The following is a 16,452-nucleotide window of genomic DNA, read 5'->3' as shown; positions in this document are numbered from 1 at the left end:
GTGTCATCCCCGGGCGTTCAAAGACTTACTTGCTGTTGGGTGCTGATGAGGAGCACAGCTCTGCTGTACGCTACATCCTCTGAGCCACTTTCCTGGGTGTCTTTATGAGGACCACTTATAAACACAAGAGCTGCACAAACAACCAGTGACAACAGCCGCCCTGCTCCTGCAGCCACTGCCATGGCAACACAGAGGAGCCCAGTTTTCTTTAAAAATGAAAACTGATCATGAATTGGGTGAAAACTTGCCTTTAAGGCTTTAAATCCGCTCTTCAGTGTTAATGCACGAACTGTGAACATTTAAAACGATGACTAGTGTATTCTTATCCAGTGGAAGGCTACATACAACTATACTAATTATGTTGACATGTTAAAAAGTAAATATGATTTCATATTTCATATGAGTTCTTGAAATGTATTACAACTTCTTCAGGATTTCAAAAGCCTTGAGGCAACAATTAGGACCACATTAACCGACTATCATGACAAGCAGCCTTTGACAGATACAGTATGTCAGCACGAGATAATTTGGCAGTAACGGAGCTCTCATACCATTTTTCTCACGCTCTCTGCTGGGAGCTGAAATCGAATTTTGCTCTGAATCAGAGCTGTGTATGATGAAGCTCCCCACGGGAGCACAGGCAAACAAACAGAATAGCCTTCCAAAACCTTAGACAGCGATTTATCCTTCAGCCCAACGCAGAGCGGCACAGCAGCTTCAAGCACGCACCAGCTCCAAAGCCAGCTTTGATGATTCACATCTCATGAATTAAACATTGCCAACAAAGACACCAACAAGTCAGCTGGACTGTGTGCATTCGAACAACACTGTACCTGAGAAAATAGCAGCACATAGCATGCAGCCGGTCTGTAGGTTTCCCGAGCATTTGCTGTGCGGTGTGAGTGGGCTGCTGCCAGCCAGACTCAGGTCCCACAGTGAAATTAAAGATGCTTCTCTGCTATTATTGAGATTGGGCTTTCAGTGGGATTACAGCAGCTGTAGATGTCGTGCACAGGTTTGGTTGTTTTTTCCAAAACAATTGAAAGACCAGCCAACCGAACATTTTAATTAAACTGCGTGCCCAAATGGGACTGACACTGGAGCTCCTTTGTGAAGCACACACCTGTATACCTTGATGAGCAAAACCTTAATATTCTTCCAAATCTGCTGATATACACAGGGTGAGACTGGAGTGTTTTAATCGAGCACTGCCATCAAGTCTCTCAAAAAGCTGCATTATCTCCATATGTAGAGATGAGGAAAAACTACAATCCTGGTAACAGAGAGCACAGGTCATTTAGCCTCGAAACGCCTTCCTCCACAACGCGGCCGGTTTTCCGGCTCAGTACTTTACAGGCAGATCTTGCTCCACACTAGTGGGGGCGCTTCAAGGAAGGTGTGAGAATGCGAAAGAAGCCAGCAAGAATTTTTCATTTCCTCTCACCATGAACTCCATGGTGCCTACTCGCATTTCCCACTCCACACAAGTAAAGCCAAAAGTAAACCACGACATGAGCTGGTGGCACAATAATTACACAGCAGCAGCAGTTAGATTGGACTGTAAAGTGAGCTTGTATGCAGAAGCAGCCTGTCTTAGTATCATCGCAATGCGAGAACACAAACCACCTCCTGCAGGCTAATTTTAATGTCTAACCAGTCAACAGCCACGCCATGTACACCCGACAGTAATAACAGCGACAACAGAAGTCAGGGGACTGGAAAGTTTCTGGTTAAGTCTCCACATGTTAAAACTCTTCGTCAACAAAAACTGATCAGAATCAAGGGAAAAACAAATTATTCAGATGTATGATTTGGATGTGAGCTACTATAACTTTCTTTCTTGTTCAACTGTGAACATTATTTTTTCCGCCCACTTTAGGATTTCAACGTTGCCACCTGTTTTTTTTTTTTGTGTGAATTTTCTGTGATTCTGCAAAGTAATATTTTCTACATTACAATTAACTGTAACAGGGGCGTAAGGTTTAGTCTCAACATCGGTAGGGACAGACCCCCCAAATTAGAGCCTCACTTGAGGCAGTGAAGACGTAGCTGTTCCTGCACCAGTCTGCTCTGCTTCTTCTGCCTGACGCAGCTTCAGACATACAAAATAATTCATTTCCATGAGGTCAGCTTATCCATAATGAGTGAATTTGATGGACACTACTGTCCAACAGTGAAGTTAATGAATATTTTTCCCAATAAAAATCCACCAAAATTATGAACAAAAAACTTTTTCCTCAACTAAGTGTTGCAGTATAACCAGCCGACAGCCACTGATGTATGAAGTAATTCTGATAAGACTACACTGGGTAAGAGAGTAACGTTATTGAACATTTCTGTAGTAGGCCGATCTCTTGAATTTTAAGGTGAAGCATAATTGTGTGCAGTTTATTTTGAAAGAAGTCACCTTGTGTCAGAAATCTGGTGCAAACATTAAATGCATCAGATTTATGCAACAAACAAAGAAAGAGAGCAGAGTTCTATAGTGACCACACAGCTGTTTCAGTGATAAGAGAATTCCAATATCACACAGGTTTTTATATATTAGAGAAATGTGGCTTGTAGCTCGGTCCCTCATCTCCAATTTCAGTCCTCATGTGGAGTGCTTATGTGTGAAAATTCGACAGACGAATGGAAAGACAAATAGAACCAAAACAAAAAGGCAATCATGAATCATGCAGAATAAATGATAAGATCAGTGAACAAGCAAAACGTAGATTTATTTTGCCCACAGCTACTTCTCATGAGCCTAAGGTTTCGAGGAACGTCACCGTGACAACAGGATGTGGGCACAGAGACCCTTGATATCTGTGTGGGTAGGAGGTGGGATGTGAGGATGAGGCAGAGCTACTAATGATTCCACGAGGAATACGAGTACTGAAGACAAAGCAGTGGTTGGACCACTAGACTTACTACAGTTAGACATACTTGCATAATGCTTTTAGATACCTCTGTCACGGTGTCTTGTACAGTAAATCCTATACACTTTACCTGTGCAAATAAGCAACGTGTATACCAGTACTTAGTTGAAACCAATGACAAGTTAAACAACTATTGAGTGAAGCTGAAGAGACAACAGGGGGTATTCACACCATATATTTAGTACTGGCAGGCTAGAGCAGGGTGGACTTGAATAAATCTGGGAATTACCAAGTTAATCATCAGTTTGGCACATTTTACTACAGATGCCACATTACTTCGATACGGTAATTTCATTATTTGATATTTTCTTTTGCCATTGTTTTACACAAACACATATAAAGGCTAAACAAAACAGTGTTTATTAATTGATTAAACTACTGCTGCTGTATCACAAATATCTTTTGAGTAAAGCTTTAAATCATGGAAGCTATGCAAGACCCAATTACATAAAGGAAAAAAACAAGTATTTGGCACCAACTTGGATGAAATGCATAGACAGAATGTACATGTAGCTCTCTAAATAGCAGGGAGACAAACTGTATATGCAGCAGAAAGCTGACAAACGAGCATGCCGTGTTACCTGTCTTTGTGCGGAAGCGGCCAACTGTATCTGGCAGAACTTGACAGCTTGGTCCAGAGCTACATCCTCATCAACCTGAGATGGCAGAACAAAGACATTAAGGCAGAGCAAAACATCTTCATATACTCAGCTATATTCCATTATGTCATCTGTATGTAATCTTTCCACACATCTCTAAATCCACAGTGAACCTTCCTGATGAAACACTGGAGTAGCAAGTGTGCTACTGCAAACTGATCATATATTTTGAAGTGACCAGTCCTGTGCACATACCAGGCTAATGACTTGCTGTGTCTTCACACAAATACCAAACCAGCAAATCCACCTGATTTTGTATCAGAGCCAGCAGGATTTCTCCTGAGCTGCTGCATCTAATAACAGCACAAGTAAGTTCACAGCTAGTGGACGTGGCAGCTGGTGAGTTTAGCTTCATCACAACATCGTACACTTAGCAGTAATCTTGTTCACACAGCTGCAGAGCAGCCTGTTCTATGCTGCAGTACAGGGACCCCCTAAGAGAGGGATTTTACAAGAGCCTTATTCCACTTTGCAAATTATTCCAGTTGTTAAATGGACTGAGTCAATGCTTCCGTGCGTCAATGAAGACAGCACTCTGCTGTTCATTCATGTCTAACTCACTGCAGGCCTTCCCTGTCAAACCACACACACCTGCCAATAGGGCTGCTCCATAAAAGTCAACTAGTCAAGTCATTAGTCGAGAGACCCTTCAGGCAACTTCGACTTTTCTAGTCGAGCCTTTTTTACTTTATTATGTTTTTGTCAGCCAGTGTGCATTACAATAGAAAGTAGCTTGTTGTCTTCTCCTCATTTTGGTGTGCCACTTCAATGGTGGCATTGTATGATGCATGGATGGACAAGGTCCGACAGCAAATTGCAGCCCAGGACAAGGAGAAGAGGGCAACAAAGCCCATTTGGGCAAGCCACATCAAGGTGAGATATGTACTTTATTAGAAGTGTTTTCACACACTGTGGTCTACTTTTATAAGAAAAAAAGTCCATCACTCACAACGATGTGGCTGGTTTTGCACATGTGCATCCGGGTTGTTTTCCCATCTCAATTAAAGTGCAATGCACAGGCTTTTACCGACTGTTTCTGTAACATGTATCCATGCAAGGGGGACTACGAAGCTAACAAAAGTGTGTTAGGAAAACATTTCAATGAGAAATTCAAAATCACAGGAATCATAAATATTCTTATATTCTTTAGCAGTGCAAGCTAACACGCATCAACTGTAACAACATGTGCTGGTTAACTGACAAGAGCAGCTCAAACATGTTGGTAAACTAGGCTACAACTGTGTCTTAGAAGAAAAACTTGCCTATAAGAGCATTATTTCAAGAGAAACACAATCATGCTGCCTGTCTCGTTATTTCAACAAATCCATATGGCAACCTGATGAAATAAAACAACAATTTAAATAGGCCACATATTATGTATATGCAAAATATATACATAATATACAGCTGTCTTTGATTTTTCAGTGCTCAGAAATATGTTCCTCTAAGTCTTTTGCATTTGATTACCAGTGTTAATATGGTTGAACTCATCAGTGAAATTCATCCAGTTGATTTGCTGACAGTCTAGGCCACACACACACACACACACACACACATACACACATCTATATATAACAAACAAAAAAAATAAACGAATAGTTGCACTGAACAGCCGACTGACAAAATTCTCCATCGGGTACAGCCCTACTTGCCAATTACAACTTCTCTATATCTCATAATGATTATGGTTAGAATGAGGCAAATTTCAACCAGACATCTCTGTCACCTTTCTCTAAAATAAAACCATTTGCTTAATGTGATTGCATTCAGTAATATTGTGGACTTATGTGTGTATCTAACTGACTAAAGCTGGAGAAGCCTTGTGGATGGTGTGGAGGTCCAACACAGCTTTCAGAGACAGGAGGAAATGCTACACTGTCATTAACAGACGATGTTTGATAACACCCGAGCGCAGTCATTTGAGGTCATGATCACGGCTGTGAAATGTAGAAGGGCTGCTGATAGGTAGATGATGTGTAGCTGAACCTCTTCATGGGCAAAACTCTTGACTTGTCAAGTTGAAACTACTTTGATGGCAGGAAATACCATGCGTCTAGAATCCACACTTTAGTAGGCCTTTGAATAGCACCACGTTAACAGTTAGCTGAGAAAAAAAAATATATCTGACTTGTATACACAGAAGTACTGACATAACATACATGAGAATGAAAATGGTGCAAGAGTTTAAAGAACAACTCCGTGCAGCTGTGCAGTGTCGCAGACCATAAAACCACAAAGCTTCTGCAGTTTGTGCAAGGAAGTGCACAATAAGAAGGTGCTTCTGGAAAATGTCCAGGCATATTAATTGCATAACTTATTTGGTGACAGGAGACATGTCATGGCTTGTTCTGGCTACTTTCCTCTTATGGATGTGTCTGCGAAAACGCCCTGTTTGCTGCCTGTTAAAGATCACAAGGAAATAAATCTTAGCTGTAACCCAAGCACCTACACACAAAAAAAAAAAAACAATAAGCAGCTGAAGCTGGCCTATTTCCTCCAATTTCTTTTTTCTCCTCCCCTGTCACTCTCGTACTGCCCTCCCACTCCAGCTACAGCTCTCTGGCATTCCACAGCCGATGACAGGGCAACCTTTGTGGGGCCAGCATTGATCTGCAGCTCGGGGTGGCTTTATAGGATGATGTGGGCTGCTCTGCAACCACATTATCTATGCTGTAAAAAGCCCAGAAGTTGGACTAACTTTCAACAGCTGAGGACTTTTTTGACATATACATTGGCTGATGTAGAGATTAAAAAATAATTTAAAATTTGCATTCAATATACATTTTCAGGGTCACTCACTGCAATTTGTACATTGTGGGAATGCAGTGATGAAATGCATCAATTTGACATGCTTAATTGAAATAAATAAAACTGACCAATCCACTGTAGCTCCTCATTTTAAAAACACACCAATACAACTCATCTTAAAAATAAAGTATCCTGTAACATTTGGCATCAGCAGCCTGTTTCAGTAGTATCAGCAGAAAGTCCAAAATGTTGAATTTGGGTGGCTGACAGTAACAGAACAGCCACACTTGATTGTACGAGCTGATTGTTAGAGACTGAAAGAGGGAAATCCCCTGTTCTACAGTGTTTGTTGTATTACTAATTCAGTTAGACGGGGGGTTTCCCAAGCCCAGTTTAACTGAGGAGGGCATATCAAGTATCCATGACACTGCAAAGGAAAAAAAAAAAAAAAAAACCCCAGCTCATACATATACTGGCAACAAACGTGTATACACAACAAAAGGTACATGGTGTGAAGAGGTATACCTGTTTTATGAGCATATAAGTCTCTGACATGATCTTCTCAATGCTCCTCAGGTCATAGGTCGTGACTTTCTGTCCTTGCTGCCACACTCTATAGGCATCAAGCAGTAGGGTTTTTCCCGACTCCACATCCTCTATAAGTTTCCTTTTCCTGCTCAGCCTTCGGACCAACCCCTGTTCAGTCCCACTGGCTGCCACAGTGACCTTGGGTGCTGAGGCTTGGAGCTGCTGCTGTCTGGAACTGATACTGAGCTCCTCTAGAGACAGCTCCGGTGTCCGGATGCTGTCAGTTCCTCTCTGCTGGGGCTCTACTGCACTTAGGGAGGTCTCAGCCTGTGTTTGGTTGCCCTGAGAATCTGTAGTGGTAGTTGGCTTCCTCCAGTGGCCACTGTCCAGCTCCATGGGTTCCTCTGGCCTTGCTTTGTGGCCCTCAATCCCAGCAGTCTCCACCTTCCCAGGGTAGCTCTCTTGAACCTTGCTCCCTTTATCTGTGGATGGCAGCGATGGGGTAAGTTGTACCTGGGAAGCTTCTCTGGGCTCTGTGTCAGTGGCACTTGCTCCCTCTGTAAGCCCAGGCTTCTTAGGCAGTGCATGTTTGCTCTCCTCTGAACTGGGCCTGTTGGATGCGTCTGTTGTGGTCATCTCCCCCATGGAGGATGCAGGCACTTTGGGAAGCTGCTCAGACAACTGAAGGAAAACAGAGCCTGTCAAAACATGGAGTGGGTGCATGCCAGATGTCTAAAACGCTGCGCAGCTCTCAGCTCTTTGTGTGTGTACAGTGAGTTGTGCTTCCTTACCCTTGTGAGACTGTTCAGATTGTCCTCCAGGACTTTTACAGTTAGGAAGAATGCTCTCTTGGCCAAAACCTGGCGATCAACATCCCGCAAATATTTCCTTGATGAAAAAGAATGAAGCAAGAGGGGAGAAGTCATGGAAAACTACATGAGGCATAACAGAAAAAGAGGTATCATACATAGCTGGTCCTTACTTTCCCTGGTCAGGGGTTCTCTGCAGCATGAAAGAGACTTTCAACAGAGTATCGTGATCCTTAAGTTGAGACAGCACCTCCAGCAAGAGGACAATAGACCGGTTCATATGAGATGCAAAACTTCCTGGACGATCAATCTCATCTACTGGAATGCGCCAGATGCCCTGGAGAAGGTGAGAGGGGGGAAAAAAGAGAAGTAAAACCAGTAGTTAAATTTGACTGGGCAACTAACGATAAAAACATGTTTTCAACCAACTGCCAGTGGAACATCGTGTGACCGTGACTCTTTGTTTAGCAGGAACTTGATTTCAAAACATGGTTCAGTTACAGAAGCTTATTCAAAATTGGGAAAGGAGGCCAACACCTGCACCTGCTTTCATGTAACCAGTGTCACATATGACAAGGCCAGAGGCTAATTTGCAAATTATATTTTTTGTCTACTCTCTACTGCTACTCCAGGTTTTCAAATGCCTACAGAGCATATGACACATGGAAACAATTAGCAGGAGGACATAAAAATACTGAAAGGAAAGAAAGCAAGAGGGATTAAGGCAAGTTAAAAACATGGCATTCAAAGAAGAAAGCCCTAATGAAGGGATGAAAACAGGAGTAAGGCTGCAGGAGAGATCTTGCAGACTGGCAGGCCATGTTGGAGGTGGGGAGGGAGGGTGGACTTCCTCTCGAGGCACACATGATGGGCAGCCTCATTAATGTTCAGCTCTGTCCAAGCAATGCAACAAACCAGCAGACTGGCTGCCAACAAACAGAAAGCGGGATGAGGTGTTTTTTGATGGAGTCCAGCTTTTCAGTGAGTACGTCCTCTCAGCAGGTGAAGTTGAGGCGAGGATCTGTACTCTGAAGCTACTGATGCGATTGCAGATGGTGGCCTACGCTGTGTACAGTAGTAAAGTACATGGCATCGAGTACGGCTACGGCCTGAGAGAATGTGTGCGAGGCAAAACAAGGATGACCATATTAGAATGGAACAAAGCAAATGAGATGGCTCTATCAGCTCCTGAAAGCACCGGGGAGGCTGATGGCCCTCACTGACAGACGACTCTGATTGTCAGATGACATTTCAAAAGTGGCTGGAAAAGAACAAACTAGGAAAGAAAGTCACAAATAAACCAAAACAAAACACATTCCTGATGGCAGACCAATACCCTGCTCACTGAGAAGCGTCAAATCTAGCCATCTAAAATGTTATATAGAAGGCATCCCAAACACCCATGCCTCTGGTCTATAATTCCTTCAAATCCACTGAAAAATGCCAAGTCAAGGACACCATTTTAATTCTTACTTCATGGGGGCTGCTAATTTCTGCTTACAGACATTTTCTAATATTCATTTCCAAATAACTATCTTCTTCTCAGATTGTTCATTCTTTATTTCTGTTATATTAGAGAATCAACTTCACAGGTAGAATAACCCAGTGGTTCTGAAGAACAAGCGCAAGTCTCCAATGCCTGTGTGAAAATGAGAAGATTTATTATTATATGATGCAGTCAGCCAGGGCTTGACAAGGTTTTAACCTTTCAATGCACAGATTACCAAAAGCCTCCAACGGGAGCGGGAAAAGTACGATGAGGGGGTGGGCTCCGCTCACTTAGAAAAACATCTCTAATGGAGGAGAGTTTTCTTCATCAGAGAACCATCCACCACAAATCTGTTTAGGGAAAGCAGAGCCATGGCTTTACACAGATTATGCTGTAACACAACAGCTAAAGCAGATTTACTGTAATAAATGTAAGCATCTCCTTTTTCCTTTTTTGTGACATAAAAAAATAACTAATGCTTGTTATCTGGAGTGACAGCTTTGGCACAGATGTGGCTAATATATCACACAAATCTCAGAGATTAAGTCAATCAGAAAACCAAGGATGAATAACAGATGTGACAAGAAACTCCTTTGGATGAGGAGAAAAATTAGGCTGTGGACATGTCACACCATAGAGTAATCCTAATTACTCAAATTATCAACATAAAGGGGTAAATGCTGTAGCATAGGAAAAGGACAAAAAATGATGGAGGCAGGGACTATGTACTAGCCTTCTACTTCTTTCTACTGTGTGAAAGCAAAAACAAGATGTTGGTTGTCTCCTGAACAACATTTTAGAAGAAAACCCTTGATGTGTCATCTTATCTGCTTCATTTACTCACATGCTAACGTGCCACCAGTGGCAAATTAGGCACAGGCCCCCAGTAATACCCATGAATAAAACTTAACAAGAAAGTGTAAACGCATCCTTTAACAACCAGCACCAGCCAGTGGTCATTCAATTCCAACTTCAGATCGTGACACTTTTCTAACATCCAAGATGGCTGGTTACCTGCTAATGTTACTAGAACTTGGCAGGTGGGTGGTGTAATGTCATATCTTGCTACATTTTACACATCAGTGCAGCTGACATGCAGAAATCAGAACTAAGACAACCAAAACAACTACTGAAGGACATTTTCTCTTGCAGCTCTGTACCACTCTACGTGTGTAGCAGTGATTTAAAAAAAAAAAAACCCACACTGAGTACAACACCAACTCTCACAACACGACACGGGAACTCTGCTCACACACATAATTAACACAAACATGTGCTTGATTTTGTAAAAGTCAGAAGGAAAGAGAGAAGGAGACTCACCATCACCAAAGAAAGCTACTCCACCGTGCCTGTGTTATTGTTCTTTTGGAGACTTTCCTGCTGGCTGTAGCAGCACCAGCAGCCCTGGCAGCGCCTCCACCCTGAAAGAGGCTCACACTCAGAGAGCAAGGGGTGGGCTGCATTTGGGTGCGAGGGCAGCCAGAGCTGCAGGAGAGGAGGAGAAGAGGCAAGCACAGCTGCACACGGTGGAACAGGAATAGAAGAAGAGGAGAATGGCAGCTGCCTTGGTAAGAGGTGAAACAGTACTGGAGTCAGGGCCTATAAGCTCAGAATGCCACTGACAGAGAAGCTGACTCGTTCTTCTCCTGCTTTCAAACCCTGCCATCTCAAAACAAAAACACCCACGCACTCTATCTCCGCTTTCCCCTGACCCCAGCCTGCTGGAGTTCCTCCCCCCCCCTCCTCCTCCTCCTCCTCCATTGCTCTCTCTCGCACTATACACAGTGCACAGCCAATCCTTGTAGGCCTCGCCTGCTGGCCAATCGGAGGCAACAGGAGAAACTCCCGCCCATTATTGCACACCCACACAATACACACACAAACAGTGGAGTGTGAGAGAGAGAGGGGGCGAGAGAGAGTGTAATGAGGAAACCTAACGAGTGCAATGGAGAGACGAGCTGAGTAGAGCAAATGAGAGACAGGGGGAGGGGCAGAGCGTGATCACCCCGAAGACGGAGCAACAGGAAAAGAGAAAACAAACTGGTTGAAATATGAACTCAGAGCCACCACATCAATGTACTGGGATGCTTCAAGAATCATAAAACAGGAGAGGAGACACGTTTGTAAAGTAAAGCTCCACTGAACACAGGAAAACACAGACTGAAGAACAATGCTGGTTGAACAGAAAAGACTCTGTTGTGCACACAAACACACAGTATTTCCTCAGGCAGCATATAGTGATAACAGCCCTCACCTTCTTCTTTTCTTTTCTTTCAGCTGGTTGCGTCTCTCCAGCTGGCCACCACAAACATACTAAGCACACACACCTTGTTTTTCCTGCTTCCTGTTGTGTGTGTGTGTGTGTGTGTGTGTGTGCGCGCCACTGCTGAAAAAATGTCAAGCTCAACCAAACACAGAGCACAAGGTGGCAATGAAAAACATACTATCAGCCAAATTTTAACCATGCACCATGCAAATCAGAATATCAACTTCCACAAAATGTACTCACTGGGTCAATACTCCTCCCCCAAGAAAAAAAAAAAAAAAAAAAACACAAACAAAATCCTCTGAGTGGAGCTCCACCTACCTACAGCACATTACACAGCTGAACACACAAATGTTTGAGTCATACATCAAACCGGGACAAGTAATGCAAGTGTCTAGGTTTCCCAGAGGACCATCCTAACCTAATATAATAAAACACTAAGGCCTACCTATAACCAAAGTTACATCTAAGCAGTCAAATCAAACACAAAAGCTGGTTCTGAATAGACAAAATGATTTCGAAACTCATATTAGATGGATGTGTGTTTGTCCGAAATGGAGCAACAAGAACATCTATTTTCTCCGGAGCTTCACAGAGTGTGTGTGTGGGTGGAAGAATATGTAAGCAAGACTATGTGTGTGGTGTGTCGGGCAGAGGGAACACTGTGCCTGAGTGAGCACAAAGGGACTCCTCGCAATCGCTCAACAGTAGCCCTGAGCAGCTAGACAGCCTGGTATTACAATAGCATTATAACCAATATCAGCCTCAATATTCTGTTTCAAAGGCTGGGAGTAATTGTGCTACAGTAATTTCATTGCAAGATAAGGAGATTTTGCAATTTGCAATTGTTGGCCAGATTGATATTACATCATCTGTGTAAATTAAGATATAGCACTGAAATAGTAATTCTTCAAATAGCAGATCTGTGCTGATTTCTTTACTGCATTATAGAAAGCTTTACTGCAAGCAGCTGGTATGATGCAGTAAGTGGAGCAGCACATGAGTATGAACCATCTTAACCTGCATACTGCATCGTAAACAGTTATGCCATCATTTAAAACGAGCCATAAAGTGGAAACGCACACCAGTTCGAGCCAAATGTTTGTAACATCTGCCTCAGTATCATGCAGATGTCCATGTATCAATACTGTATGACCACAGACTGAACCATGATGTAATGTAATGCAAGTTATTTGTTCCATATATGTGGCTCTGGAAATAACAACATTGGCTTACTCTGCATCATTGTGAGTTTAATTTAAGAACAACTACATACCCATTATGTATTTATTATTGTAAAAAGAAAAGTGAGCTGGGCCTACTAGAAAGCACTCATCCCACAACCACACCAATATATTATGCAACACAAACTCATCTGAATCAGTAAACAGCAGTATATAGGTTACCTTATGCAGGCCCCAGTTAATGTAACCCAGACAAAGCAAGGAGAAAAACTAGGGCACCATGACCTACATTTGGGAACTCGGTATTCATCGTCACATCAGTGAGGTGTGATCTCAGTTGACAGTCTCCTTGACTGCCATGCATCGCGCCATACGTTTGATGCGATCAACGCTCTCTGTCAGTTTACAACAGCTCTTGTGCACTCCTGTGGTCATTCTGTTCACAAACACAATGTACTGTATTTATCAAACGCAGAGTGAGTGATTAGTCAGGCTCAAACACAGCTGTCAGCTGAGACCAACTTGGAAAAGCTGGCTTCAAGGGTTCCGGTTCAAATTAACTTCAACCTCGCAAAGACATCTATATTCATTCACCACTGAAAAAAGCCCTTGAGGAAAGCTCTTAATCCACTGTTGCTCTCAAAGGGCATGTAACACGAAGGGTTAGAAATAAGAATACACAATGCATTTTTGGTTGATGTAATAATGGCACTGAACTTATAAACTTAAGGAAAACAGGCATATTTAGAAAGATCTGCACTGTCTTGTGGCAGAGAGAGGGAGGGCTTGGTTTGCAGGAACAGTAAAGCTCCAACAGTTGGTATGCCAGGGTGGCAGGTTTGCCTCCAGAAGGGGCTCTGTGGGAACCCAGTAGGAGCCAGAGCACAGCAGAGCTCTCCACCAGCTCAGCCCTGGCCGCACGCTTCTGCAGTCTGTTACCAGAAGCCTAAGCAGTTGACTTTACAGCCTACATGAACAAAAAACACATGTACCATCAAAATATGGTATGACAACTGACTGATATGAGGTGCTAACTTGATGTGGATTCTGCTTCTATTATCTTGTCTGTAATAAAACTGAGCACTAAGGCTTTGTTAAATCATACGAGGAACAGATGAAAGAAATATGCCAATTTCTCAACACCGAAAAGACATAATACCTTCATGCAGAACAGATGACACATTTAGACAGTAATCTCCTCCAATGGAATCCATCAGAGGCCATGTAATTGTTAGAGACAATTCAATCTTCCACTGTGTGATTCCATGTATATTAGGACTCATTTTTGTCTCCAATTGAATTATGCACATAATGTAAAGGATGTACAAATGTGAAAAGGATAAACCTAACTGTAGTACACCAAGCATTCCCTCACAACAAACACAGAGATCATTTGTCAGCACCTCATAGGTTTTTCTTCCAGACATCTACATTAGCTGCAACCATACAGTTATGTATGCTGATAGAAGAAGCTAGAATCTATTATTATAAGGGCTGTTAGACATTAGGACTGCAAGACATTTTCAGTTTCATTATCACAGTGGCAAATAAATTAAGCGTGATGGAAAATACCGAGGGATGATATGGTCCGAAAATTACTTATCATTGCATAACGGTTTTTCAGTACTTTCCAGCCGTACATAACAATCATTAATGATGATGTAATAATCTAAATTAATGCAACCTGGATCCAATGACAGATGCATTAACCAATTAAAAAGTGAGTCATTCAGTTAAGTCTTGGCTTAAATCAACACTTGTCAGCATCCTAGCTACTGTAGCCAGCAGCGACAGTGTTTGCTACACATTTGATGATGCTGAAACACAAAAGACTGAACAGTCTCTTGCAGCACAGTCCACCGCCATGACCAAAAGGATTCAGACCCCTTCAATTTTGCACCTTTGTGTTGTAGATTCAATTTTTAATGGATAAAACTTTCATTTTGCCCTACAATCCACATTCAATAACCTACGATGATCAAAGTGAAAACATGTTTTAGAAATGTTTGCAAATGTATTAAGAATCAAAAGTTGTTCAGACCAACTGTGATCATCCTTGGGATTGACCACCTGTGGCCAACTGAACTAACTGGACAGATGTCTAGAAAGGCAAACACCTGAGTATATAAGGTCCCATGATTCACACTGCGCAACAGGACTAGAACCAAGCCATGAAGTCCAAGGACTCTCTGCAGACCTTACCGCCTGGCTAATAATACCATCCCTATGATGAAGCATGGGGCTGATCGGTGTTAGGGACAAGGAGACTGGTCAGACTTGATGGAAGGATGGATGTAGCCAAATACAGAGAGGTCAACGGTTCACCTTTCAGCACGACAATGACCTGAAACATACAGCCAGGACAATGGTGGAGTGGCTTTGGGACAAGTCACCCAATAAAACCTGAGGAAAGAAAATTACCCAAAGAAAACCGGAAGCTGCAATGCTGCCAAAGGGGCTGCCACAAAGTACTGAAGTAAAGGCCTGAATGCTTTTGTACATGAAAATTGATTTTGAATAAATCTGTAAAATCCCCTAAAAAGATATTTACACTTTGTCATTATGGGTTATTAAGTATAGATTGATGAGCAAAAATGTCCATTTTACCCATTTAAAATGAAATCTACACTCCAATAAAGTGTGCAAATAGTGAAGGGGTCTGAATACTCACCGACACGACTGTGCATAAACATTTTATTATTGACATTACTGCCTACAGCAAGCAGAAGAAAATTCTTAAACGTTTGTCGATTAAATTTATATTTTCAATGGGAAAAGATCAGATTAATGTTACATTAATGACAACCAAAAAGAACTGACAGGCCAACATTACTTCAGTATCAACAGATTTTCTGTACCTTACCACAACATGTCTACAAACAACATGTACTGACTGGAGCTGGACCAATGAACTGGGTTACATTTAAGAGCTTAGAAATTAAAGCTAATAAATGATCTTTTTTTTATAGCTTCGGTTTTTCTCTTTATTTGATAATACCCTTAGCTAATGCACGGCACTGCAATGTTGTGTTGTTAGTTCTTCCTTCTATACTGGACTTACCTTGAAAAACATCAGGAACTCTGTTTATGTCAGGAGTCAGTCAAGTGAAATGTTTTGTTATTTCCGCCTTATTTAGAACATGTCAACGAGAGCTTAACAACTGTAGATATTACTATATTGCATTGGCAGCACACCCAGCGGTGACGGGAGACATCAAAGTGTATTACTCAATATGTCATTACATAATGACACTTGAAGCAGGGGAATAAAAGCATGCAGGCACAGTGAACTCGGACTTACATTGAACAGGTTTGTCTTGTTTCTTTCACAGAAAAGTCCTTGTGCTGGCATGTGCTTCAGCTGTTGCCATGGGACACTGCTTCCTAGCAACACATCTCGGGCCCACTGTAGATTCTGTTTCAAGAAATAAATAAATAAATAAATAAATGGGAAAAGGCACGTACATTTGATTGTACATTTCTATATGCTCAGCACAACATAAGTCCTAATGAGAAAGCCAAGGGGATATCCCTCCTTCACTAAATAGACTGACAGTGATAAACACAGACACACAGATGTATATTGCCACCTGCAGGATTTAATATATATATATATATATATATATATATGTATATACACTCCAACACCAACACTCCAACTAGCCGCCATGTGTTGGAGTTTACCCCGGTGAACGAGAGGGCCGCTTCCCTGCGCCTTCGGGTCGGGGATAGGTCTCTCACTGCCGTTTGTGCCTACGATGATCGACTTTGTGGTTGTTTCATCTGACCTCCGGCCGTATGTCTTGGACACTCGGGGGAAGAGAGGGGCGGGGGGGTCAAATGATCAC

The 16,452-nt window shown here is 42.3% G+C and overlaps 1 protein-coding gene across 8 annotated transcripts in view; it reads right to left on the bottom strand.

The window, feature by feature from the left end:
- The window catches only part of cabin1 (calcineurin binding protein 1), a 46,791-nt gene that overhangs the window by 4,988 nt on the left and 25,351 nt on the right, over window positions 1-16,452 (bottom strand). For all 8 annotated transcript variants that reach the window (XM_020590622.1, XM_020590621.1, XM_020590623.1 and 5 more), the window contains 5 exons: window positions 15,906-16,019; window positions 7,839-8,002; window positions 7,648-7,744; window positions 6,854-7,537; window positions 3,503-3,577 (listed from right to left, as the gene is read on the bottom strand). In XM_020590622.1, the coding sequence (XP_020446278.1) occupies window positions 3,503-3,577; window positions 6,854-7,537; window positions 7,648-7,744; window positions 7,839-8,002; window positions 15,906-16,019 (1,134 nt within the window). The remainder of the gene's footprint in view (window positions 1-3,502; window positions 3,578-6,853; window positions 7,538-7,647; window positions 7,745-7,838; window positions 8,003-15,905; window positions 16,020-16,452) is intronic.

This window comes from Monopterus albus, unplaced genomic scaffold (assembly GCF_001952655.1).
Source record: "Monopterus albus unplaced genomic scaffold, M_albus_1.0 scaffold12.1, whole genome shotgun sequence".
NCBI classification, from domain to species: Eukaryota; Metazoa; Chordata; class Actinopteri; order Synbranchiformes; family Synbranchidae; genus Monopterus; species Monopterus albus.
Note: the sequence above shows the minus strand (reverse complement) of the source record. Positions and strands in the feature narration are given on the sequence as shown.